This window comes from Staurois parvus, unplaced genomic scaffold (assembly GCF_062004578.1).
Source record: "Staurois parvus isolate SC_StPar_1 unplaced genomic scaffold, SC_StPar_1.0 ptg000019l, whole genome shotgun sequence".
Taxonomy (NCBI): Eukaryota; Metazoa; Chordata; class Amphibia; order Anura; family Ranidae; genus Staurois; species Staurois parvus.
The window spans coordinates 17,073,989-17,101,395 of record NW_028317815.1 but is presented as its reverse complement, the minus strand read 5'-3'; the positions used below and the strand labels follow the sequence as shown (position 1 = coordinate 17,101,395).

Genomic DNA, 27,407 nt, shown 5'->3' with positions numbered 1-27,407 from the left:
AGGATGAGTGCTGCCAGAGCCCTACAAAATTACCACCTGCAGGCCACTGGTGTGAATGTCTCTGACCAAACAATCAGAAACAGACTTCATTAGGGTGGCCTGATGTCCTCTAGTGGCCTTGTGCTCACTGCCCGGAACCATAGAGCTTAATTTGCATTTGCCATTGAACACCAGAATTGGCAGGTCCGCCACTGGCACCCTGTGCTTTTCACAGATGAGAGCAGGTTCACCCTGAGCACATGTGACAGACGTGAAAGGGTCTGGAGAAGCCGTGAATGTTAAGCTGCCTGTAACATTGTTCAACATGACTGTTTTGTGGTGGGTCAGTGATGGTCTAGGGAGGCATATCCATAGAGGGACGAACAGACCTCTAAAGGTTAGACAATGGCACCCTGACTGCTATTAGGTATCAGGATGAAATCCTTGGACCTGTTGTCAGACCCTACGCTGGTGCAATGGGTCCTGGGTTCCTCTTGGCACACGACAATTCCTGGACTCATATGGCTAGAGTATGCAGGCAGTTCCTGGAGGATGAAGGAATTGATACCATTGAATGGCTCCCACGCTCGCCTGACCTAAATCCATAAGAACACCTCTGGGATATCATGTTTCGGTCCATCCGATGCCGCCAGGTTTCACCTCAGACTGTCCAGGATCTCAGTGATGCCCTGGTCCAGATCTGAGAGGAAATACACCAGGATACCATCCGTCATCTAGGAGCAGTCAGGCATGCATACAAGCACATGGGGGCCATACAAACTACTGAGTATCATTTTGAGTTGCTGCAATGAAATTTCAGCAAAATGTACTAGCCTGCTGCATAATTTTTTCACTTTGATTTTCAGGGTGTCTTTCAAACCAATACTCTGTAGGTTGATCATTTTCATTTCCATCAAACGATGGGGCATCCTTATGTTCCTAACACATTGCCCAGTCCATATCAATATAGATATCCAGCATGATATTTTTCCCCATTGAGATCTGATGTGTTCTCAAAGTGTTCCTTTGGGTTTTTTTTTAGCAGTGTATGCATGAAGATAAAAAAAACCTTCTGTGTGCAGCAGTTCCCCCAGCTCCCCCCCCCAATACTTACCTGAGTCCTATCGTGATCCAGTACAGTGCTCGAGAACCTCAGCTGTCCCCGGTCTCTGCCTCCTCATTGGCTGAGAGGAGAGAGAGGGGGCAGGGCTAAGCCACAGCTCTGCGTTTTAATGGACACATGGCACAGCAGCTCAGGAGCACTCCTGCTCAGGTCACCCCATAGCAAGCTTCTTCCTATGGTAGCACCTGACAGGAAGGAGGAGCCAGAACTGTCAGCAGGGGACCTGAGAAGAGGAGCATCCGGGCTGCTCTTTGTAAATCCACTGCACAAAGCAGGTAAGGATGACATGTTTGTTATTTAAAAAAAAAAAAAAAAAAAAAAAAAACTGAACCTTTAGTATGGCTTTTAAAGTGTGTTGGGCTGAAAGCTTTTCCAACATTTAGGAAACATTTTTTTTTTTTTTTTAAATAAAAGACTTCCTCTGACTGAGGTGGAAATTGTGGTGTCATCTTCCTGACTCTCCACACTGGCCAATTGGATGAACCATTGTATTCATGGATAAAAAACGAAATACTTCTCCTGAATCATCATTTTCAATTCTGACAGCTGTTGTAGGGGCGAAGAACCACCACACACTGTCAGAGGGGGGCCATTTAGCGGTGGGTAGGGGGGTCCGCATGACACCATATTACATGATACCCCCTGCTAACTTGCCGACCTCCTCCACTCTTCCTACCACTCCATCCCCCACAGCTATCTCCTCCTGTGCCACCATCCCCTCCCTCCTAGATTGTAAGCTCGAAAGAGCAGGGCCCTCGATCCCCTCATGTTTTGCATTGTATTGTTATTGTTCTGTCCCCCTTTGTAATTTACAGCGCTGAGCGAACCATTGGCGCATTATAAATACTGTATAATAATAATAATAATAATAATAATAATGATGCACCATGCATATTGGTGTAACAACATGGTCTTAACAGCAGAGTTAGCCTTTAAGAATTAGTAGACTGTAAGAAACACAAATGTTTTGTTTATACTTGTCTAAGTACATTGTTTAGAGGGTTTTGGGGACTGGTGATGAACAGACTAATATCATGAGAAAATACATTAAGTCTGTGGTGGTGCCCATCGATGTTGACACCTGTGCTGTCAGGGTTGTCCCTGATGATACAGTGGGGATCGAAAGTTTGGGCACCCCAGCTAAAAATTTGTATTAATGTGCATAAAGAAGGCAAGGAAAGATGGAAAAATCTCCAAAAGGCATCAAATTACAGATTAGACATTCTTATAATATGTCAACAAAAGTTAGATTTTATTTCCATCATTTACACTTTCAAAATAACAGAAAACAAAATGAAGTCACGACGCACGTGACGCTACGCGTCGGTTTGTCTACTTCCTGGTGACGTATGTCCGGACACAGTGGCCATATTGGATTCCCCCAGGTGCATGCATATCTACCCACAGGCTGGGAAAAACGCTTTTTTATGGAAAGGAGCATGTGAGTGGAAAACTTTGTAATTTTTAACTTTGCCTATTAAATTTACTACACTATGGAAGGCTTTCTTGTCTTTTTATGAGTTGCATAAGAGAGGAGGAGGAATAAGGAGTCTGCCAGAGGAATACACCACTGAGGTGGTAACTGCTTTGAGGCCCTGTGTGGGTCGAGGAAGGGAGGTGAGCAGGCATTGCTGCCATTTGAAGGAGAGTACTTGCACTTAGAAGTGGAGATCACGTGTGTGTTCCAGCTTAAAGCACAGTCACATGCATGGAATATTTTTTTCACCTTTGATATTGTCTTGTTCACCTATGGCATATATCATTTATGTATAATTTAGACACCATTGTATGTGGCCAATATTCTGTTTTCACGTATATACAGTTGTGACCAAAATTATTCAACCCCCACTGAAATTGAGTGTTTTGGCCAGTTTGACATTGCTTTTGATCATTCAGTCATCTTGCTTACATTTACATTAAAGAGGCACTTGTAGGTCAGACAAATATAACATAACAGTTATAATGAAATAACCACAAATGTCTTTTCTGTGCTCACAGCATTATCAGTTTTATTCAACCCCCAAGTGACATTCAATCTTAGTACTTAGTACAGCATCCTTTTACAGTTATAACAGCTTTTAAACGTGAAGCATAGCTTGACACAAGTGTCTTGCAGCGATCTACGGGTATCTTCGCCCATTCTTCATGGGCAAAGGCCTCCAGTTCAGTCACATTCTTAGGCTTGCGCACTGCAACTGCTTTCTTTAAGTCCCACCAGAGGTTCTCAATCGGATTTAAGTCTGGTGACTGCGATGGCCACTCCAAAATGTTCCAGCCTTTCCTCTGCAACCATGCTCTAGTGGACTTGGAGGTATGCTTGGGATCATTGTCCTGTTGAAAGGTCCAACGTCTCCCAAGCCTCAGGTGTGTGACGGACTGCATCACGTTTCCATCCAATATCTCCTGGTACTGAAGAGAATTCATGGTACCTTGCACACGCTGAAGCTTCCCTGTACCTGCAGAAGCAAAACAGCCCCAAAGCATGATTGACCCTCCACCATGCTTCACAGTAGGCAAGGTGTTCTTTTCATCATAGGCCTTGTTCTTCCTCCTCCAAACATAGCGTTGATCCATGGGCCCAAACAGTTCTAATTTTGTTTCATCAGTCCACAGAACACTATCCCACAACTTTTGTGGTTTGTCCACATGGCTTTTGGCATACTGCAGTCGACTCTTCTTATTCTTTGGAGACAGCAAGGGGGTACGCCTGGGAGTTCTGGCACGGAGGCCTTCATTACGCAGTGTGCGTCTTATTGTCTGGGCTGAAACTTCTGTACCCACATCTGACAAATCTTTTCTCAGTTCCTCAGCAGTCACACGGGGACTTCTCTCCACTCTACGCTTCAGGTAGCGCACAGCAGTCGAAGTCAGCATCTTCTTTCTGCCACGACCAGGTAGCGTTTCAACAGTGCCCTTTGCCTTGAATTTGCGAATGATGCTTCCTAAGGTGTCTCTTGGTATGTTTAACATCTTTGCAATCTTCTTATAGCCATTGCCCTTCCTGTGAAGAGAAATCACCTCTTCTCTTGTCTTCCTGGACCATTCTCTTGCCTTCACCATGTTTGTAACCACACCAGTAAATGTCTAGAAGGAGCTGAGTATCACAGTCATTTTAAAGCTGCCTAATTGGTGCTTATTATGCTTGATTGCTGCTCGGTGACATCCACAGGTGTTTTCAATACCTGATGGAAAGCACCTGTATGAACCTCTGTTCTTCAGAGTGGTAGTCTTTAAGGGGTTGAATAATTGTGGCAATGAAGAAACCACATAAGAACCATTTACTACTGTATTACATAAACAATTGATGTCATTTTAGTTGCATTTGGGTAGTTACAACGTCCTTGTAGGATTTGATTCTGAATACAATTCCAAATGTACACTATAGTCCCTAAACCCCTTTACAGCATTGGGGGTTGAATAATTTTGGTCACAACTGTATATATTCTGTTCATTATATTTGATTTATGCACTATATATTTAGTTTCCTAATGTGTGTTATTTAGCTATTTTGGTTGACACTATTTTTTCTTTTCACTAGAGGGAGTCAACACACATTTATTATATATAGTGGTCACTTTGATTTATAATTACACTATATGGAGATACATGATTGTATTCATGTGATACAAGCGCTTCACTAATTTTTAATTTTATTTTGCACTTATTGGTATCAGCTAAGTGACAGCAGCTGTATTTTGTCAATTATTCCCATGAGCGCAGGAGGATCCCTTATTATTAAACATTTTTTGAAGAGCCATTTGTAAAAGCACCTTGTGAAACCTACCTAAATTCTATGTGTCTGGATTCACATGGGATGAGCAGGGTTTAACTAAAAGTATGCAAAGACTACCAACATACTGTAGTTTGTGATCTGTTACTTCAGTAATTGCAAAGGTAGAATGCAACATATAAATTGTCATGTATGGCTCATTGCTCTGGTGAACAGATGAGGAGATCAAAGCTCTGCATCGGAACATTCCCAAGACTGTAGGGGATTTCCAGGCCACCATGAACACTTTAATCCACAAAATCACCTGTTCCATCCCTGAGGAAAAGCTAGAGTTTGAACAGATCCTTGACCCATGGACAATATAATTAAGTTTCTGCACCAGAGAAATCCTCCAGGTGACCTGCAAACACAGGGGCTTTTCAGAGCCACGAGTACTGAATCTTGCAACCTCAATGACCATGAGATGAAGCCTGCTCTCCTGAACATGTCACAAAAGGGAGATTTTCTTAATAGCTACTTTTCACCTACTTTGACCATTAGTATCAGGACACTAGCTTACCTGAGATCCAAGGGCAATTTCTTCCACTTTGCTTCATGTACACCACCAACATTCCATAATCTAGAGTACTTCACCATGCTATGCCTCTAATCACAGCGGTACAGTGTCTAACACAAATAGACACCAATTCATCGCATAGTCTATGTCATTGGCATCTACTTCCTGGCTACTCTACCCCAACATCCATAGAATCCCTTTTTAATTGGGACAGCAAGGAAATGCAATTTTCCTTTTCTACTCATTCTATTTACCTTTCTGGACTACTTATCCAATTTTCAGTTTCTTAAAGCTGAACTCCAGTCAAACAGTTAAAGTATAACTAAAGGCAAAACTGTTTCTTTTTAGCTTTGGATAGGGTGGAGATGTATTATAACACCTGTCAGGCTTTATTTGTCTTAGTCCCCATTAGGGAGATTCACCATCTCAATTTGTCCTGTTTACTGTTATAATTGAAAGTAAAAGAAACCCTCAAATTTCAGGTTGTCCCCATGAAAATAACTGAGGTGAAATTTTCCATTGGGAACTAGTTTTGGTGATTTGAGGGTTCCCACAAAATTCCCTTAATTTGCAGGGATTTCCTTTCACTTTCTGTTTGGATAAGGGACAAAAAGTGAAGAGACAACTCCAAAATATGACACAGATAGCGAAATAAATTCTGACAAGGGTTATAACCCTTCCTTGCTCTATCCAAAATGAAAAAAAAAAAAAAAAGATGTTTTGCCTATAGTTCTACTTTAAATACAGCAATAAATGACATAAAAAGGGATCGTTTTACCTGCCAATGGATTTGTATTTCTGACCATTACGTTTTAAGGTGTACACACCTCTTTCACACAACACAGCCCTCACTGGCAGGGAAGGATATCTGATTTTTCTCTGCTACGGTTTAGTAACACTTGCAGGTCTTGGCCCTACCCCGGCCTGTGACTGGACAGTGAAAGGAGAAGCAGAAGACTGCTAAGCTCTTCTTTTTGTTACTCTGCTTAATATTTCTATCACAATGCACCATGTACTGCAGCAGAAAGTATTTACTTCTTGTGCTGCAGACTGTTGTCTGCTGTACAGAGATTGCAGGAGGCTGATACAAAGGAAAATTTACGTTTTTTTTTAATATATTCTTTTATTATTTCTTATGTAATTTTATTTTAAACAAATCTACATACAGGTAATCCAGGAGAAATAGGAGGAAAATACAGAAGCCTCCATACATTTCCATCCCATACTTAGAAGTCGAATAATCAATTTACACGGCAAATCTTTATCAAACATTGGAAATGGTGCCAAGTATGTAAAACAAGCTATTGCAATATAAAAGTATCCTGTTATGGTGAATGTATCGATAACAAGGTTACTAATGCACTGACTGCCTTCATCATCCTTGAACCAAACTTAACCATAATGATGTATGGATGGGAAAGGGGATAGGGTAAGCAAACATAGGGAAGGGTAGGAGAAAAAAAAAAGGGAGGGGTGTTCACACAGGGAAATTCGAGAATTTCTAATGCTTATATGACCTAAAAAATATAACACTCACAGCTAGATTCAAATAAAAGAATACATACAGTGATAAAGCCACAAATGAATTTGTCGACCACTAAAACAAAATGCATAATCATACGTACTAACCCTTTCAGTGATATAAAGTGCTGGTGCCTAACAAAATTCATATAAGTCACAAAATCAATATTAATATCAGTGTCTATTTGAAGCAAAAATGTGCAAAAAATCCACTTTTGATGATGTCTGGGTGGAGCTAGGCATTTTAACGCTAATACTTATGTGGAAGGGGTTTGCATACACTGGGTACAGGAGTTTTTGCACTGGTATGATGCTCGGCAGAACTTGCTTTGAGAGTCTGAGTTTCTTTTTTACTTACCATTTTAATAAAGCCACTGTTTTGCTATGAGCCTTTTTCTCTGTTCTTTACCTAATGGATCCATGAGGGAATAATAAGAGAATCAAGAAGACATCCATCTCCCTGCCTATCTAGCATCATTACACAGCTCTGTTTGACCATCTTTTAATGAGAGGTCAAACATATCTGGTGAGTGATCCTGAGCCACTGGGAATGCACCTTTTAAGTGAAGCACCAGCACTTTAGAAGAGTGGATTTATTTTGCACATTTCTGTTTCAAATGGACACGAATACTGTTATGGCCTTTTTTTATATATGGCTTTCTGATTCATATGAATTTTTTAAAGCACTAGCACTTTATATTACTAAGAGAGGTTATACACATATGATTTGGCATAATTTGTTTTAATGGTCAACAAATTAATTTGATGTTATTTTAATTAATTTGACTATGATATTTGTATTGTTTTGATTGATTTATTTTAATTGTTTATTTACATGTAATGAGAAGGTTATGCATCAATTAAATCTTGCTGTGAGTGCTACATTTTTGAGTGTTATGTGTTATATACCAAATAGGATTCAGCTGCTTGTTTGGGGAAGGGGATTTTAGATCAAGAAGTGCAGAACTTTGCAGTGTGTTTATGTATATTGCTTGTGTTTAAAAATAAATGTAAGGATGTATTCCTGAATACAGAAGTGTATTTATTTGTGTCTTTTACCTGTGCCTGTAGTTTAGTTTTAAACATACTGCATTGGGATTTGATTATATTATTACACAGCACAGAACACTGGTTGCAAACAGGGTCATAGTATGTAGATGACGAGCAGCCCACTCTTCATTATACAAAATGCAAGGCTATCTCTATTCACGTCTTAAAGTGGTTGTAAAGCCTTAGGGTTTTTTTTTACCTTAATCCTTTTCTATGCATTAAGGTAAAAAGCCTTCTGTGCTGCATGTGTTCCCCCTCACCCCCCTTATACCTACCTAAACCCAATCCCAATTGAGCGATGTGCATGATAGCAGCGGCTCTCCCGGCTCTGTCCTGCCTCACTACACATATCGATAGCAGTGGGAGCCATTGGCTTTTGTTGCTGTCAATCAAATTCTGTGTTAATGGAGGCAGACGAGGCAGCTCAGGAGCAAGGTAGCACAAGTGTCCCAATAAAAAACAGCTTCCTATTGGCGCAACCACTGAAGAGGAGGAACTAGGAGCGCCAGCACAGAAGCCCCAGAAGAAGAGGATCAGAGCTGCTCTGTGCAAAACCTTTACAAAGAACAGGTAAGTATGGCATGCTTATTATTTTAAATGAAAAAAAAAAGTGAACATTTAATGTTACTTTAATCTTTTAAATATTTTTGTAATTTTATATACTTCACCTTTATTTTTTAACACCATGAAATAAGCTGGAATTAGGGGCCAAAGCTTTACTTTATAATATCTATAACAATTTCTAAGACAAAAATACTGACCATAAAATTCAATATTAATAAAAAAGATAAGATAAGGGTCATTAAGATGATTACTTTAACATTAACAGGGATGTAGGAATTATAATACAGCAAGACAAAAGGTTAGGTGTAAAAAAAAAAGTTAATGATATTTTAGATTGATACAGCTTTACTGAAATCTAATAACATTTGGATAAATGGCATAATAGGGTAGAAGCTTTCAGCTCAATACATTCTTTTAGGTTGGTAATTCGATCTGACTTTCAATAGCTTGTAATTAATATTTTTGCATTATACATAAAGGTAAATTAATAGGTAATTCACAAGTTGAATGATCTAGGGCAGGGTTTCATGACTCTCTAGGGTTCCTCCAAAGATTGAAAAAGGGTTCCTTGATCAATGAGCAATTTGTGCTTATCAGATAAGTTCCCACTGACATCATTGATCTTTTTTAGCTATCGGTAAGGGGGTCATTCTTCCCAGTTACCAGCATTGGTCCCACTGTCCATCACACTAATCTATCATGACCTATAAATTTAGCATTTTTAGCAGGGGTTGCTTGAGAATGGAAAGTTATTTCAAGGGTTTCTCTGCATTGAAAAGGTCGAGAAAGGCTGATCTAGGGTTAGAAAGGAAGTTGAAAGCTCACATGCGTGACAGATATGTGATTTTGTAGATTAATATTATTTTACTATTAGTTTCAAGAAAAAAATACAGATCTGGTTGCAACAGAACCATAAATGCAAGTGCATGCAATTATCGCCAGCAGGCATTGTTTAAAAACATTCTTACAATTGTACAAACATGCAATCATCTTGAAATAATTCAATACAATAGCTACTTGTTTCTGAAATCTCTCATCAATGCAAATGCACTGTTCAAAATGTATTTTACTTATGTGGAAGAGAACAATTAATATTACTTTCCTCTTTTTCATTAAACTGGAATACTTTAGATTCTTTTGGAACTGGAAAGCTTTTGATTTTTATATAATGCTATAGAAAAAGCATTCATTATTCAATCATACAAAAAAAAAAAAAACAAGGCAGATCAAAGGTGAAGCAGATGATATTGGGAAATGCTATAGAGCAGTGTGTAATATATTAAACAAGGTCAATATAATTAGTGGGAAGGAAATTGTTAAATTGTTCTTGGCTAATTATGCATTTATTTATTACTTTACTATATTTGAAAACCGGTGTTTTTAATATTGTCAAAGATTTTATGGACTACCTTATGATCAACATGTTCCAAAAGGATGCCAGTCTCAATATATCTGGGATTAGATTAAAATCTAAATTTGTTTGCAACCAGAATTTTAATCTACAAACTGCTATATAGGAGATTAACTTTTTTTTTTTTACATAAAACCAAACAAAAAAACCTTGCTGAGGCAGAAAACCTATTGAAGTGTGCATGGGAAGTTGAGATTTCAGGAAGATGCAAAGCCTTTTATATCTAACTTTATTTATTTTACTTTATTTTTTAACTGTAATCGGTTGAAAGGAATGCCGAGAAGTTGTGACGCTCCATACCTGATGAAATAGCCTGAGCAGGTATGAAACACGTTGAAGGTGTTTTAGGCTTATAAAATGTACTTCCTCTTCATATAAAAGACATTGTGTCATCCCATATTTTTTTTGCAACTTCCCACAAGTATCACATATCCAACAGTTTTTTCATAAAAACAAACCTCCCTCATTAAATAAGACTGCTACAACCAGACCACACAGATTAGTTCTGAAGGCATCCCCTATAACTAGAGAGTGATCCTTCCAAAAAAAAAAACTAGAAAAAACGTATGCTTGGAAGCAGAGATATTCTCTACATACATAATCAGTTTCCAACCAACATTAAACTGGCCATACATGAATATTTTTTCATCTTGTTTTCCTGTTTATTTAATGCAAGCTTATATTTTGAGTTAAAAGAATTATACTATAGTGCTGTCTTTCCTATTTTAAACCCAGTCTCCTATTTCCTTCTTTTAAATGACCCTTTTGGAGTCTACTCTACACAAATTATGACATAATCAGGTGAAAGCCTTAGCCAATCACATACCAAGACAGCTTTATAATAGTCATATAAATTAGCAGGTGCTGGCCCTCTTGTGGTTGTATCTCAGTCTAAAAGAAGCAAATGTGTGTTTTTTTTATATTTATATATATTCCAGATAAAATGTGAGAATATTACTTGAAAAAGGCTCTGGGTATACAAATATACAGAATCTGAGAGAGAAAAGAAATTTTAACTTGCCTGTAAATTCCATATCTTAGAGTACAGTACAAGACAGAGGCTGAATATTCATAGACCCTGGGTTATATGCTGCTTCCTTTAGGTGACTGGACAATGCCAAACCTTTAGAACGCTTCCCCCTGGGTGTACCCCTTTAACCCAACTCCACTCAGTGAGACCTCATTTTTTATCAAGCAATGTAGAGGAATAGAGGGGAGGGTGGCTTGTGTTCTGTACTGTAAACCAATATTTGGGACTTGTAGGCAAATTAAAATTCCATTTATCTTAATCGTACAGTACAGGACACAGGCTGGATATACAGTTAGGTACATATATATTTTGGCACAGGCACAATTTTAGTTTTTTTTCAGGTATTTACCAAAACATACTCAAGCTATAGTTATATACTGGATATGGAATGAAAGTGCTTACTCTCTGGTTTAATTTGAGGGTATGTACATCCAAATTGAAGGAAGGGTTTAGGAATTACAGCTCTTAAGAGTAGCCATCCCCCCTTTTTCAAGGGACCAAATATAATTTGACAATTGAATCAAAAGCTGTTTCATGGCCAGGTGTAAGCTACTCCTTCATTATTTCTCCATCAATTAAGCAGGTAAAAGGTCTGGAGTTGATGCAAAGTGTGATATTTGCATTTGGAACCTACATCATGCGTTCAAAGGAGCGGTCTGATCAACAGTTTGGTACATTCTGAGGTAAGAAGAACACACTGGTGAGCTTAGCAACATAAGAAGGCATGGACGTCCATAAAAGACAACAGTGGTGGATGATTGCAGGATCCTTTCTATGGTAAAGAAAACCCATTCACAATAGCCAGACAAGTGAAGGATACTCTCCAGGAGGTGGGTGTTTCATTGTCAAAGTCTATAATCAAGGGAAGATGACTTCATGAAAGCAAATACAGAGGGTTCACCCCAAGGTGCAAACCATTCATAAGCCTGAAGAATAGAAAAGCCAGATTAGACTTTGCCAAAAAAAATCTAAACAAGCCAGACCAGTTATGGAAAGGCATTCTTTGGACAAATGAGACTAAAATTAATCTGTACCAGAATGACGGGAAGAAAAAAGTGTGGAGAAGGAATGGAACAGCTCATGATCCAAGCACACAACGTCATCTCTAAAACATGGTGGAGGCAGTGTTATGGCATGGGTATGCATGGCTTCCAGTGGCATTGGGTCATTGGTGTTTATTGATGATGTGACAAAAGCAGCTGGATAAATTCTGCAGTGTCTAGAGATATACTTTCAACCCAGATTCAGCCAAATGCAGCAAAGTTGATTGGACGGCGCTTCACAGTACAAATGGACAATATTCCAAAACACATTGCAAAAGCAACCCAGGAATTTTTGAAGGAGTGGAATATTCTGCAATGGCCGAGTCAATCACCTGATCTCAACCCAATGGAGCATGCATTTCACTTGCTGAAGGCAACACTAAAAGGCAGAAAGACCCACAAACAAAGAACAACTGAAGACAGCTGCAGTTAGAGCCTTTGGTAATGTCCATGGGTTCCAGACTTCGGGCAGTCAATGCCGGTAAAGGATTCTCAACAAAATATAAAAATATAGGATTATATTAATTTGTCCAATTACATTTGAGCCCCTGAAATTGGAGAGACTGTGTATAAAAATGGTTGCAGTTTCTAAAATTTGTACTTGATATTTATGTTCAGCTCCTTGAATTAAAGCTGAAAGTCTGCACTTCAAATTCATTTGGATTGTTTCGTTTTAATTTATTCTGGTGGCATACAGAGCCAAAAGTATGAAAATTGTGCCTGTGTTCAAATATATATGGACCTAACTATACATAGACCCTGGGATGACCCCAAGCAATAAATCAGAAGGGCTGGCAACAACAAGGCAAACAGAACAGTGCCAACAGGCCCAACAAAACAAACAAGGGTCAAAGACCCAATTAAGAGTGCTACCGAAAGAACCTTGTGGCTAAAGGCTGCATCCTTAAAGGTTTGAACATCCACCTGGTAGAACCTGGAGAAGGTGTGCACCAAAGCCTAGGTGGCAGCCTTATGAAGCCAGGCAACAAAAGCTTGATGTTAGCCCATTAAGCTCCCACCACCGATCTGGTGGAATGAGCACATAGGTGCTTTGTCCTTAATAGTGTAAACCCCTGTGATGAGTTGTTTTTTTCCAGCCAGGTGGTGTCACTAATGAGACTCTGTCAGTAATACAAAAAGAGAGTTTTTTTTCGATATATAAAGGTGCCCAACAAAAGCCGTGGCTAAGTGCTTAGACAAATTTAACCTAGAGAGGTATGCTTACAAAGGTCAGCTTTCATTTACAGTATATCCAGTAATTAGAACATTTATCTCAAAAGGAGAAAAAAATATTGCTTTAACTTCTTAAAACGTGGAATTAGGTTTTAATTTATTAGTCACTTACATAAAATTCGCTAGTTCATCTACCACTACCCTCTCCACAGGCTGACAATGCTTCTGGTGCCTATGGTATTCCTCCATAGATTCTTGAGTTTAGATACACTTTTTTTTGTACTGATGAATATATTTAAATAAGAGCAAAGCGAAAAAGATATTGGGGTAACAATATTTTTGGTGAGCGTGTTACAAATTTTGGAAATAATGTAGAAAGGTATCAACAGAAACAAAAACAATATTCAAATACCATTGGGGTTGAACAGTTGCTTTAGAACAGTGGTGGGTCTCAAGCGCAGCATTTTATATCACCAAAGGACAGCACACAAAATTCAGTGCATTTTCAGTGTCAGGCAGTGGACACAAAACAGGAAATAGTCAAAAACTAATGACATGATAAAGGAGATGATCCTGCCAGTAACACACTTCCTGTCCTAAGGTAACAACACTCACCCACTGCACTATGTCTATGCAGAAGCAGTGTTGTCACTCTAGGAAGTAACTACAGAACACCCTCCTCTGCTTAACAAAAGTGGGAAGTGTTTTGTAGTTCACAGAGAGAGCTAGGAACAATAGTAAGTGATTACTGTCAGCACAGGCAGAGTACAGGAAGTTATTTAACAAGATTTCTGGCATGACCAACAAGTATTTCTTTAAACTTGCACAGATATATATAACAAACACGTTGAATGGTATATATATAACAGACCAAAAGGGAGCAAATTAAAGCATTTAATTGTTAACATTTACATATACTTTAAATCCATTTCCTTTTTCTTTCAGATTTAGTAAAACATACTTTTGAAATTTTAAATATAACTAATCTTTTTAATAACGTTAAGCAGGCACATTTCAAATGGCTAGATCATCAGAAAGAATCACTCCACAAATCAGGGTAACTTGTTTTCTTTAACCCCACTGCAAATTGTTATGTTGCAAAAAGGGTTCATTTTTTTTTTTTAGACTACATAGTAGAGGTGAAAGAGGGTGCCCTTGTTCTATGCCATTATTAGTTAACAATGGGTTGTTAAAGTGTCAGCAAACCCAAAAGATGAACATTCAATATAAGCTGTAAAATTATCATGTCTAACTGTGTTTGGTATTCTATTTTTTCCTACATATATTCTGTATTTATTTAGTCTGTAATTATCTGGTGATCCTGCCAGCTCCACAGGGCCCCCTATGCTAAATGGCAACACTATTGCAGGGGCATCCCCCAATACTCTCCATTGCCACTGTGTGCATGCTTGCAAATCGACATCATAAAGATGTGATCTCTCTGTACCCTGCTCCTCAGAGGAACACATACCCTTTGCTTCCTTCCTTATCCTGCCCACATGATGTCAGTCTGACAACCACAGTCACTGAGCCACCCACATGATGTAAACTGTCACACATGTCCACATAAGTTTAGAGTAACTTTAGGTTTTACTTTCTTGGAAGAAGAATCATATTAAAAAGACGCAATCTAGTCTTTTTGTTTTCATATGCTGTCAGTAGAAGCATACATTGTATTTATAACTAGCAAACTGGATTCATTTAAGAATTGTACTAGAATTACGGCTTATAACAATCTATTAAGAATTCAGTAACTAGGTGGTTATCTTTAATGCACATACTCTTACCTGGGCAAAATCAGCAGCCAGTCTCATCTTTCCCCCTTCACCCAATGGCCGGAGCAGACTTGCATTGCGTATGAAAAGCTCTATTGCTCGTTGAGCAATTGATTCAGTATTGTCATATACAAAATCAGAGCATTCAAAATGTCGAAAATAGTCACTCATTACTCTTATAATAAAACCCTGCAATTCCTTCATGTACAGGGAGCAAGGAATATCTGGTTTTCCTGAATTCTGCACGTTCCTAATAGAAAAAGAAAAAAAGTACACTTTTAAACCAACAAAACACCATAAAACACAATTAAACATACATACAGTAAATGTTTAACATATTACATGCCAAAGGATTTATAATTCTGATGGCTAGTTTGCCTAGATATCCCTGCTAGACAGGATAGCCCGGTCCAAGACTTCCCTGCCAACTACACAGCAGTTGAGCAAAGCAGCCATTTCTAAGACCCGACAGTCTGATTGAAAAATGAAGAAAGCAGCAGTACTTTGGCAAGTTAATATCGAGACAAATTTAAATTTTGCATCAACATTGGTCTAGAGCTTGTACTTAAAGAGATACAGTGCCTGTGTAGCCACATAACAAAAAAAACACAAAAAAGGATCAAGGATCACAAAAGGAAAAAGGATCACATTTGCTACTATCTGGTCTAACAAAGTCCAAACATTACTCAGAACAGCCCTACTATAAACCAAATAAACATTGACTATGGTGGCTAACACAAAGCACTTGATCATTACCAAAGAATCTCTAATAAACAGGGATGCACATGTACAAAACAGGTTTGCTTAATTACAACTTCCCACTGTCAGACAATATTCTTCCCTTTAATATGTACATCAATAGAATATAACTATGTGTATATATAAACAACAACACCCATCCACACATATTCTATAAATGACATATAAGCTATCCCATCTGTTGAGTCTCGCCCCATATGACAGTTACTCCACACTACAGCTCATCCAAGAGAATTTACACTGACATAAAATGATACCAAAATATTATTAATGCACATATAAATTCATACAAATCTCCACCATTGTTGCTGTAGTCCACATCAGTAAATAAATGTTCAATACTGTGCTTTATCCACTACATCCAAATATGAGAAATATCTGTGGAATGAAAAACATATGACCAAAGCCATTTTGGGTTGAAACGTCAACTTTCCTGCAGGGCTGTGCTTTTAAAACAAGACATTTTACACTGGAACATTCCGTGATGCAGATTATCTATTCAAATAGAAAACAAGTCTTTAATCAGAACCTGCAAGGAAATGCAGTCTCGGCTTGTCTATTTTCATGACTAATGTTTATCCAAAAAATATATAAAAGACCTGCCAAGGTGATGCATACATCCCAGCATGGCAGGTATAAGACTCTGGCAGACAGCACAGGCACATAAATTCCATCCATACCTTAAATCATTATCAGGAATTGTTTATTGGTAACGTTAACATGGCTACTGAATTACTACCATATACAGGTGAAAGCACTTCACTGGCTACCTGCTTGTTTTGGTTTAGTGATTCAGAAAGTTGTGACATCAGAGGCTCAATCATGACACATGGGCAGCAAAAATTTTCAGAAAGAGGTAATTAACTGCTTCCCGCCCACCATTTGGCAGAAATACTGCTACAGGGCAGCACGGATGCACAAAATTACTTATATATACGTGATTTTGCATTTCTAGGTGGGGGGGCACGCGCTGCCCTACCTGTGTCGCCGCTCGCAGCCCCAAGTGTCAATCACAGGGTCCCGGCCCAGTGATCACCCTCTGGCGCCCGGTGATTACCAAGCATCGCCGATGGAGAGGAAGACAGTCTTTTGTTTACAGTCTTCCTCCTTGTCAGCTCGGGCACACTGCGCAGCACAGCCATCCCGATCAGTGTGCTTACAGTGAAGCACAGACCCCCTAGTAAAACACTCCCCACATATAGTCAACCTTTTGATCACCCCTCATGTTAACCCCTTCCTGCCCAGTGTGATTAGTACAGTGTCAGTGCTTTTTTTTTTTTTTTTTTTAGCACTGATCACTGTATTGGTGTCACTGGGGTTGTCAGTGACACCAAGTCAGTTCCCCCCAGTGTCAGAATGTCTGCCGCAGTCCCGCTAAAATTCACTGATCGTTGCCATTACTAGTAGAAAAAAATCCCAGTATCTATACCACCATTTGTAAAAACTTGCACATAAACCAATTAATTTACACATATTGGGATTTTTTTTTTTAGCAAAGACATGGAGCAGACTACATTTTGGAATAAAATGTATGACGAAATTTGATTTTTAAATTTTTTTTTACTGGACTTGTTTAATAGCAAAACGTCCAAAATATTGTTTTTGTCTCAAAATTTTTGGTCTTTTTTTTTTTTATAGCGCAAAAATAAAAAACACACAGGCGATAAAATACAACCGAAAGAAAGCTCAATTTGTGGGAAAAAAAGGACGTAAATTTCATTTGGGTGCAACGTTGCATGACTGGGGTGAATCTTCAGGAGGGTAAGTGGTTAATACCAGCCCCTATATTTTTCTCGGGTACAAGAACCAATTGGTGGGCTGACATCAGCAGAGCTGTATTTTTCTGAATAGCATTAACACGTCAGTGACCAATATCACTTGTAGTTCTTAACCTACAGGATCAGCTGTAAACCTAGAGGTATAGCATTGCAATTTTTACAATAAACTGGACATGGCTCATGGTAATGGGGTGCAAGCTTCAAAATTTGTTTCCAGAGTAAATGGTAGTCTGTTAAAGAACATGTAGAGGTGATCATTTCCAAAGAAAAGTGTGTATATGAATGATTATTATCATGAATACAAAATTAAAATTTTCGGGTAACTTAAAAGCATATATACTCACCCTGCGAAGTCTTCTTGATGCATGGTGATGATAATGGCCTCAACCGAGTCACTTACAGAGTTGAGCAGAGGTTGCACAGCATTTCCCATAAGATTATGGACTACCTGATAAATAAAATAGACCAATGACTTCATGCAGTGTTGGGTAGGGTATTTAATTATGCTACATTAATCTATCTGCACTTGAAAAAACCATCCTCTAAAACAGGTGTTTTTTATTCATGCAGATCTAAACTTAAAATCTCAGGGGGGTTAACAAATGTAAGAATTTGGCATTAAAGGTTGTACACTCACCAGCCACTTTATTTGGTATGCCTTGCTAGTACTGGGTTGGACCCCTCCCTCCCCCCCTTGCCTTCAGAACTGCCTAAATTCTTCATGGCATATATTCAACAAGGTGTTGGAAACATTCTTCAGAGATTTTGACATGAGTTACTGTTGCCTTCTATTATCTTCATCCAGTCTGCCCATTCTCCTCTGACATCAAAAAGGCATTTTTGTCCACACAGCTGTCACTCACTGGACATTTTCTCTTTTTCAAACCATTCTCTGTAAATCCTAGAGATGGTTATGCGTGAAAATTCTAAAGGCTCAGTTTGAACTTCAACAAGTCGTCTTCACCACGTCTAGATGCCTAAATGCAATGCGATATTGCCTCGTGATTGGCTGACTAGCAATTTGTGTTACCTAGCAATTGAACAGGTGTACCTAATAAAGTGGCCGGTGAGTATATAGTTTCAGTTCTGGCCTTTTCTCCCATCACCTTTCTCTACTGTTTATGCTTAACCACACCATAAGGTGCTAACATTTTTGCCTTGCTTACAGTAATATACATTATTTAAAAATCTGACAAAAATCAATGAAAAAAATAAAGACTGAGATGACCTTACTATCTATATAAAACCACAAAAAAGGAGTCTTGCGCTACTAAGGCAACCTGCATAATCTTTAATGGTATAAAGCCAGAAGAGATAAACTGCATGCCAGGCTAGTTACATTAGTTGTTAGAAATGCTAGAATTGTAGAGAAAAAAATGAATGAGATGTTCTTGTTTCCATTTTTAGCTTCTACTGGAAACATAAATACAAGGGTATGGCATCCATTACCTACAATTACTGCAAATGTTGAATAAAGCCTACCAAACTGCACTTTTAAGTGGACGTTTTGCAACCCAAAGGCTGTAAGGTAATATGAAAGTATAACTTAGCTTTATATAGAGTGGAGATGGATTAGAGCGTTTGTCAGTTTTTATTGCTGTGTGTGCTCCTATTAAGAACATTCATTCTCTCTATTTGTCCTGGTTACCATTGTCATTGAAATCCCACATTGTGTGTTCTCTTCAGAAAAGTAACAAGAGGAGAAATCTTCCAATCGGAACACTAGTTCTGGTGACCTGGGGGTCCCCAAGGAATTCCCTTAATTTGCAGAAAATTCCTTTCACTTCCTGTTTAGCTAGACAGGAAGTGAAGGTAAATCTCCCCAATGGGACACAGATGGCAAAAAAAATCTGACATGGGTTATAACCCTCTCTTGCTCTATTCAAAATTAAAAAAAAGTATTGCCTATAGTTCTATTTTAAATAAATAATGTGAGAGCTGAGAGCTTACAATGATTGTACACTGTGAAAATTTGCTGTGAAGCCTGAGAAGTCCTTTCTTCCCTTTAGGCAAATTTCAACTTGTAGTGGAAGCAGGGGTGTATTTACCACAAGGCAAACAAGACATTTCCTAGGGCGTCATTTTTTAGTGGGGGGGGGGGGGGAGGGCAGCACTGCCCCTCGGAAGAAGGGATGGATGAAGGGACACATGTGGCATGGGGACCAGGTGGGTTCCGAGAGAGGCTGCAGGTAACATGACAGTGGATGCACAGCACAACTCTCGTTCCCAGGGATGTCCGGAGCTGTGAAGGTGGGTGTCTCTCTCTCGCCATGGGGGATGGTGGCTGATGTATGGGGGGCAGTGGTAGTGGAAGGCTCTCTCGAGTGGGAGGCAAAAGTGTTGTTGGTCAATGTCAGCTCTCTCTGTGGGGGAGCGCTGATTTTTGTATTGCCTAGGGCAGCACAAATCCTAAATACATCACTGAGTGGAAGTGGATTCTATGTAATCTTTTTGGTCTAGACTATTGCCCTGATGGTGTACTTATGTGTCATTGAGACTTCTTGACAAGTTTCTCTGCACCTTGAACGATCGTACAGTGAGCATGTAAAGCGAAGTTCTGCTCAGGTGCACATGCTGTACCGTACACTCACTAGGCTGTAATCTGACAGTGTTTACAGTATTATTAGTTAAATAGTTATATTAAAATTTAAACTTTAAATGGCCACTTCCAAAACAGGATGGTTTTACAAATAGATCTGGGAGTTTGGTTGTCTGCCCCCCTGCTCTGCTGACTTCAAGAACATTGATCATTTTATAAATAGGCCAGGATATGTTTTTACGTTCTGGCTACACAGAGTAAGTACAGTAAGTAATAGATGTTGAATAGCAATGAGTATTGACCAAAAACACTCACAGGACAGGTTTACTTTAAAAATCAATTATGTTCTTTGTTTACACATCCATTAGTGTATACCACAATGAAGGATGAGGCACTTTTGAGATCATGTATATACACGAAAAACAACCAAATAAAACCCAGTAAGTACAATTTAGTTTCCTTCTGGTTAATGTTTTTTTTCAGGACAATATACTGTATACAATAATTCTATGTCCATGAACATATTGTCAGGGAGCGAGGAGCCAGACACACAAGGAGGTGCAATTAAAGGTAGGTTTATTAATATAAATATAAGACAAGAGTCTATGCAAGTCCAGGAGCCAGGAAGAATCGTCGCCAGAGCCGGGATCAGGAGCCAGGAAGAATCGTCACCAGAGCCGGGATCAGGAGCCAGGAAAAATCGTCACCAGAGCCGGGATCAAGAGCCAGGAAGAATGGTCGCCAGAGCCGGGGTCAGAAGCCAGGAGGAGTCTTAGCCAAAGCCGAGTCGGTATCCAGGAAAGCAATGAGTAGCTAAACAGGAGCTTGTTGCTGTGCAAGAGGCTTAAATGTGCTAAGCCACCACCTCCTGGAGGAGCCGCAGAGGCTTGAGAGCATAAAGGAATCCACAATGCTTTTCAGAAACCTAAGATGGATGCCAGCACATGGAGCAGCACAAGCTCTGAGGAAAGGTAGGACCTTGACAGTACCTCCTCCTCAAGGGCCCCTCCCCCTCCGTGGCTCAACATAAGGCTTCTGGGGAAAGCGGGCGTGAAAAGCGCGGAGGAGGGCAGGAGCATGAACATCCGTGGAAGGAACCCAGGAACGCTCCTCAGTACCATAACTATGCCAATGGACCAGGAACTGCACCCGACCGCGGACCAACCGAGAGTCCAGGATGCGGCTCACCTCATACTCCTCATGACCGTCAACCCGGATAGGACGAGGCCGAGGCGGAGAGGCAGTAAAGCGATTACAGACCAGAGGCTTCAACAGGGTTACGTGGAAGACATTGGAGATACGCATCGCAGGAGGAAGAGCAAGGGCATAGGCAACCGGGTTCACCCTGCGGAGAATGTGGAAAGGACCAACAAAACGGGGAGCCAGTTTCGGTACGGGCACCCGCAGATTGAGGTTACGAGTAGACAACCACACCCGATCTCCGACCTGGTATGAAGGAGCGGGCAACCGTCTACGATCAGCCTAGAGCTTCTGGCGCTGTGCTGAGTCCTTCAAGGACCTCTGGATCTGCCCCCACGAGGAACGCAGGGCAGCAAGATGGTTATCCACAGCCAGAATGTCCTGTGGTGAGAACAACTCAGGCAATACAGCGGGTTGGAACCCATAGTTGGCCATGAAGGGAGACATCCCAGAGAAGGAGTCGACAGCCGAGTTCCTCGCAAACTCTGCCCATGGCAGGAGATCGACCCAATTGTCTTGATGGTCTGATATATAGCAGCGAAGGAATTGTTCCAGGGCCTGGTTGGAACGCTCCGCAGCCCCATTGGACTGCGGGTGGTAGGCCGAAGAGAAGGAGAGTTTGATACCCAACTGGGAGCAGAAGGCGCGCCAGAACCTGGACACAAACTGGCTCCCACGGTCCGAGACAATCACCTTGGGCAACCCATGCAAGCGAAAGGTCTCCCTGGCGAAAAACCGTAGCCAGTTCTTGCGCAGTCTGCAATTTCTTCAACGGAACACAATGGCACATCTTGGAAAAACGATCAATGACCATAAGAATGACCGTATGGCCTTGAGACGCAGGGAGGTCCACAATAAAATCCATGCCCAGGTGTGACCAGGGACGCTCCCCATTAGGAATGGGTTGCAGAAAGCCCAATGGAAGATGCCGAGGAGATTTATTCTGGGAACAGACCGAACATGCCGCTACATATGAGGCGATGTCGGAACGGAGAGATGGCCACCAGAATAACCAAGAAACGATCCAGGACAACTGGTTCCTCCGTGGATGACCGGCAGTCTTGGAATTATGGTAGGTACGCAGCAGGCGGGTACGCAATCACTCAGGTATGAAACATCTGCCAGCCAGTCTCTCAGGGGGAGCATCAGTTTGAGCCGCCAAAATCTGCTCCCCAAGGGGAGAAGTCAGGTTGGTACGAATGGCAGCTAGAATCTGGTCCGGAGGTATGACCGAGGTCGGCTCAGAGTCCTCCCTGGACAGCTCAGAGTATTGCCGAGACAAGGCATAAGCCCTGACATTCTTGGAGCCAGGCAAATAGGAGACCACATAGTTAAAACGCGACAAGAACAGAGCCCATCTGGCCTGACGGGGCGTCAACCTCTTAGCCTCCGAGAGATACGTCAGGTTCTTGTGGTCAGGGAGAAAGAGAACCGAAACCGCAGAACCCTCGAGCAGGTGCCTCCATTCCTTGAGAGCCTGAATAATGCCCAACAACTCCCTGTCTCCAATCTGGTCGTTGCATTCTGCGGAGGAAAGCTTCCTGGAGTAGAACCCACAGGGAAGTAGGGGTCCACTGGGTGACCGATGCTGAGACAAGAGGGTGCCTACTCCCATCTCAGAAGCATCAACCTCGAGGACAAAAGGCAACCCAGGATTGGGATGAGACAGTATCGGAGCCGAAGCGAAGGCGGATTTCAGAGCTTCGAAAGCTAAGATGGCCTCGGGTGACCACTCGTGAGGATTACTGCCCTTCTTGGTCAGATCTGAGAGAGGCTTGGCCAGCGTGGAGAAGTTCCTGATAAACTTCCGATAATAGTTGGCGAATCCCAAAAAGCGCTGAATGGACCGAAGACCACTGGGAAAAGGCCACTGCAGAACCGCCGAAACCTTCTGAGGGTCCATGGAAAAACCCACAGCGGAAATGATGTAGCCCAAAAAGGCAACTTGGGATCGGTGAAATTCACAGTTCTCGAGCTTACAGAAAAGCTCGTTCTCACGTAACCGTTGCAGCACCCGCTTAACATCCTGGATATGAGACTCCATAGACGCAGAGTAAACCAGGATGTCGTCCAAGTAAACCACCACACACTGCTGCAACAAGTCACGAAAGACATCATGAATGAACTCCTGAAAGACAGTGGGCGCGTTACACAACCCGAAGGGCATGACCAGGGATTCATAGTGGCCAGTTCTGGTGATGAACGCGGTCTTCCACTCGTCGCCCTCCTTGATCCGTACGAGGTTGCACACAGCCCTAAGGTCGAGTTTAGTAAAGAATTTTGCTCCCTTGAGGCGGTCAAACAACTCGGTAATCAATGGAATTGGGTAAGCATTCTTAATCGTGATTCGATTGAGGCCCCTAAAATCAATGCAAGGCCTCAACTCACCGCCCTTCTTTTTCATGAAGAAAAAGCCAGCTCCTGCTGGAGAAGTAGACTTGCGAATGTGCCCCCAGGAAAGCGCATCCGCAACGTACTCCTCCATCAACACCTTAACAGGTCCACGGATGCAATCGACCACACACTGTGGAGACCATGAGAGGTTCTCGGCCGACCGCTAATCAAAGGTCGGATTGTGCTTCTGAAGCCAGGGATAGTCCAAAACCACGGAGTAGTGTGGGGAAGAAATTACCTGGAAACAGGCCAACTCCCTGTGAACAGCCCCAATAGCTACTTCAACCGGCAGGGTCTCCTGGGTAACCTGCGACGGTTGCAGGAGCCTGCCTACTATCGCCTCGAGGACCAACGGAGTAACTCGAGCCTACAGAGGAATGGAGTACTGGGCAGCAAACGAAATGTCCATAAACAACCCGCCAGCACCAAAGTCTACCAGCGCCTGGGCCGTCACCGAGCCCTCCGCCCAAGAGAGGACAACGGTGATTAGCGGTTTATCTTTACGGGAAACCGGGGACGAGGAAACTCCACCCAAGATCTGCCTCCAACAGGATCTCAGGTGCGAGCGTTTCCCGGACGGACCGGACTGCCGAAAATGCCCACCGAGACCACAGTACAGGCATCGACCCTCCCGACGCCAAGAGGCGCGCTCCCCCTCGGAAAGGCGAGCAAACCCAGCTGCATGGGCTTACCGCCAGACAAACCATCCCCAGGAGGTGTGGGAGGAGAGGGAGGAACGGGTGGGACAAAACACGTAGATGCCAATCGGTTAGGAGGTCTCCACAGACGCTCCTTAAATGAAGGCCTCTCTCTGAGCCTGGTGTCAATCAGGATTAGGAAGGAAATGAGTGCCTCGAGCTCCACAGGCAATTCTTTGGCTGCAATCTCGTCCTTCAACGCATCTGAGAGACCATGAGAGAAAGCAGCCACCAGAGCCTCATTGTTCCAACCCACCTCTGCCGCTAGGGTACGAAATTCTATGGCGTACTCGGCAACGGTTCGTGAACCCTGAATCATGGACATGAGCAGCTTAGCAGCAGAGGCGGAGCGAGCAGGCACATCGAATACCGTACGGAAGGAGGCAACAAAACCGGCCAACTCGTGAATCCCAGAGTTATCGTTCTCCCATAAGGGATTTGCACTGGCCAAGGCCTTGTCCAAGAGCAGCGAGATTAGGAAGCCCACCTTTGACCTCTCCATAGGAAAAGCGTGGGGTATCAATTCAAAATATATGCCCGCTTGGTTAAGGAAACCCCGACACTGACTCGGCTCACCCCCAAAGCGCTGTGGAAGGGGGGCTGAACCAGTCATGCCTCTGGTCACCGCAGATGCGCAACAACTGGAGCAACAGCGGGAGCGACCATAGGAGTGACAACCGGTCTAATAGCACCAGGAGCAAGGTGCACTGTGCGTGCAAGCAGGGTTTGCAACGCCTGAGTGAACTGATCCAACAAGCGATCCTGCTAATCAAGTCTGGCAACCAACATAGGGAGCGAGAGCGTACCTGCACCGTCAGGATTCATGGCATTCGTGTAGTGTCAGGGAGCGAGGAGCCAGACACACAAGGAGGTGCAATTAAAGGTAGGTTTATTAATATAAATAGAAGACAAGAGTCTATGCAAGTCCAACAGCAGAAATCGTAGCCAAAGCCGGAATCAGGAGCCAGGAAAAATTGTCACTAGAGCCGGGATCAGGAGCCAGGAAGAATCGTCACCAGAGCCGGGATCAGGAGCCAGGAAGAATGGTCGCCAGAGCCGGGGTCAGAAGCCAGGAGGAGTCGGTATCCAGGAAAGCAATGAGTAGCTAAACAGGAGCTTGTTGCTGTGCAAGAGACAGGACACAAATGCAAAGAGCAGCTGCAGACAGCAGGCTTAAATGTGCTAAGCCACCACCTCCTGGAGGAGGAGCCGCAGAGGCTTGAGAGCATAAAGGAACCCACAATGCTTTTCAGAAACCTAAGATGGATGCCAGCACATGGAGCAGCACAAGCTCTGAGGAAAGGTAGGACCTTGACACATATTTAATTACACATAAAAGTAAATCATGGCTATATATTAGTTTCTCCCAAATAATTTGTGTTCTGGAATATGGCAAATAATACCCTAAACATTAAATAATTATAAAAGCTATTTTGTTGGAAAATGTATTTTATTGGAACAGGAACATTAAATAAAACTCTTTAATATAGCAGCAGTGTGCATAGAAGCCAAACAAGAGGTATGGCATCAAGTTTTGAAATTCTGGCCAATGAAGATCTCAGCAGACTTTTTTTTAAATGTAACAATCATACTGAATTGAATTTAATGTGAATGAAAGTTAAAGAACATGTAACCCTAACATTTTATATTCCTGGTATGTGCCTGCTGTACCACATACTTGTATGAAAAAGTATCCTGTTCTCTTTGTATTGCGTCCTTTGTGTAAAATCCCTGGTGTTCCTATTAAAAACTGACCACAATAGATAGGAGAGCACAGCGTGGTCATTTTTCTGGCTGTGCTGAGAGCTAATCTAATAATCAGGCTTGTGCTGACACCCCCCCCCCGGTCCTGCACAGCCATTCACTGGGAAGACCAGTCTGCTTTTGATTCTCCTCACCTAGCTCCATATGCAGCTGAGAACAAATGTTTTACCATTCATATCTATTTTAAACTGAATGGGTTGTTTTACAAGATAGGGTTCACTTTAAACTCTTTTTTTTGGCTTTGCATTCCGATTTATATTGCTCTTGAGTTCCATTGGAGAGATTCATCAATAAAATAAATTCCTCAATAAAAACTGGTAAAAGTTCTAATCCCTCTCAACTTTATACAAATCTAAAAAAAAAAGTTTTGCCTTTAGTTATACTTTAAATGTAGAAGTTGTATTCTATGTGTCCAGAAGATAATGACAATAAAATACAAATCTGGTAGAAAGCGTTTAAAAGATATTACCTTAAAGATGAAATAAAGCCTTTTTTAGAATTGAATTTAGGTATAAAACAATAAGGAAAAATATGTTACATTGTATTGCTAAATGATGCTTCTGCGTTTATAAACACCGTTTAGAAGATCAGTTTTTTTTCTAAACAACAGAATCTGCAGACATATCAGGCTTTGATTTGGTGAAAAATGGTAATGATAGCTCCTGATGTATATTTTTTTTTAAATCACCTCAATGAGAGCTTGGTCCCTGTGCTGGGAATGTGATGTGCAACGCACTCCCAGTACAAACATATGTACGCAGATATGCGCCCCCACTTCTGTGAGGCTGAATGTAAGTGTACAGGTAGCGGGAAGGGGTTAGCCACCAGCATCCAGTCTGGTAGTTGCATCAAAAATGCAACCAAGTTGAACTACATAACTGCACTGAAAATCGGATCAAATCACAGTTGCACTAGCCTAGCCTAATTTTTTTGGGTGTATCTAACACCAAAATGCCACACAATGAATCACTGACCATAATCAAATGAAACTAAAGCACTTTTAATTAGATGCCCATACAGAAATTACTTTCTTTTCAAGTAAATCTGGTAAAATAGACAAAAGCAAAATGATTGCAGTGCTGCAGATATCAACACACAATGGTCCTGATAAGCTATCTGCAGTATGCCATATAGTGCGCTTTGCAACCTTTATACTAGTATTCCAAGTTCCTGAGGAATGCACCATGTGCGGTAGAAATAGGAAAGTCCCCATTTGTGACAAGTCGAAAGAATGTTGCAGCAATATGTGTGCCATATAATTGAAATAGATTACAGTAATGGCTAAAAATGAATAGGTACAGTGGGGATCGAAAGTTTGGG

The 27,407-nt window shown here is 41.4% G+C and overlaps 1 protein-coding gene across 1 annotated transcript in view; it reads right to left on the bottom strand.

Annotated features, from left to right (window-relative positions):
• Positions 1–27,407, bottom strand: part of COG5 (component of oligomeric golgi complex 5) — a 430,205-nt gene that overhangs the window by 27,230 nt on the left and 375,568 nt on the right. The window contains exons 17-18 of the mRNA XM_089685182.1: positions 17,837–17,940; positions 14,968–15,205 (exon numbers count right to left, since the gene is read on the bottom strand). Of these exons, the coding sequence (XP_089541308.1) occupies positions 14,968–15,205; positions 17,837–17,940 (342 nt within the window). The remainder of the gene's footprint in view (positions 1–14,967; positions 15,206–17,836; positions 17,941–27,407) is intronic.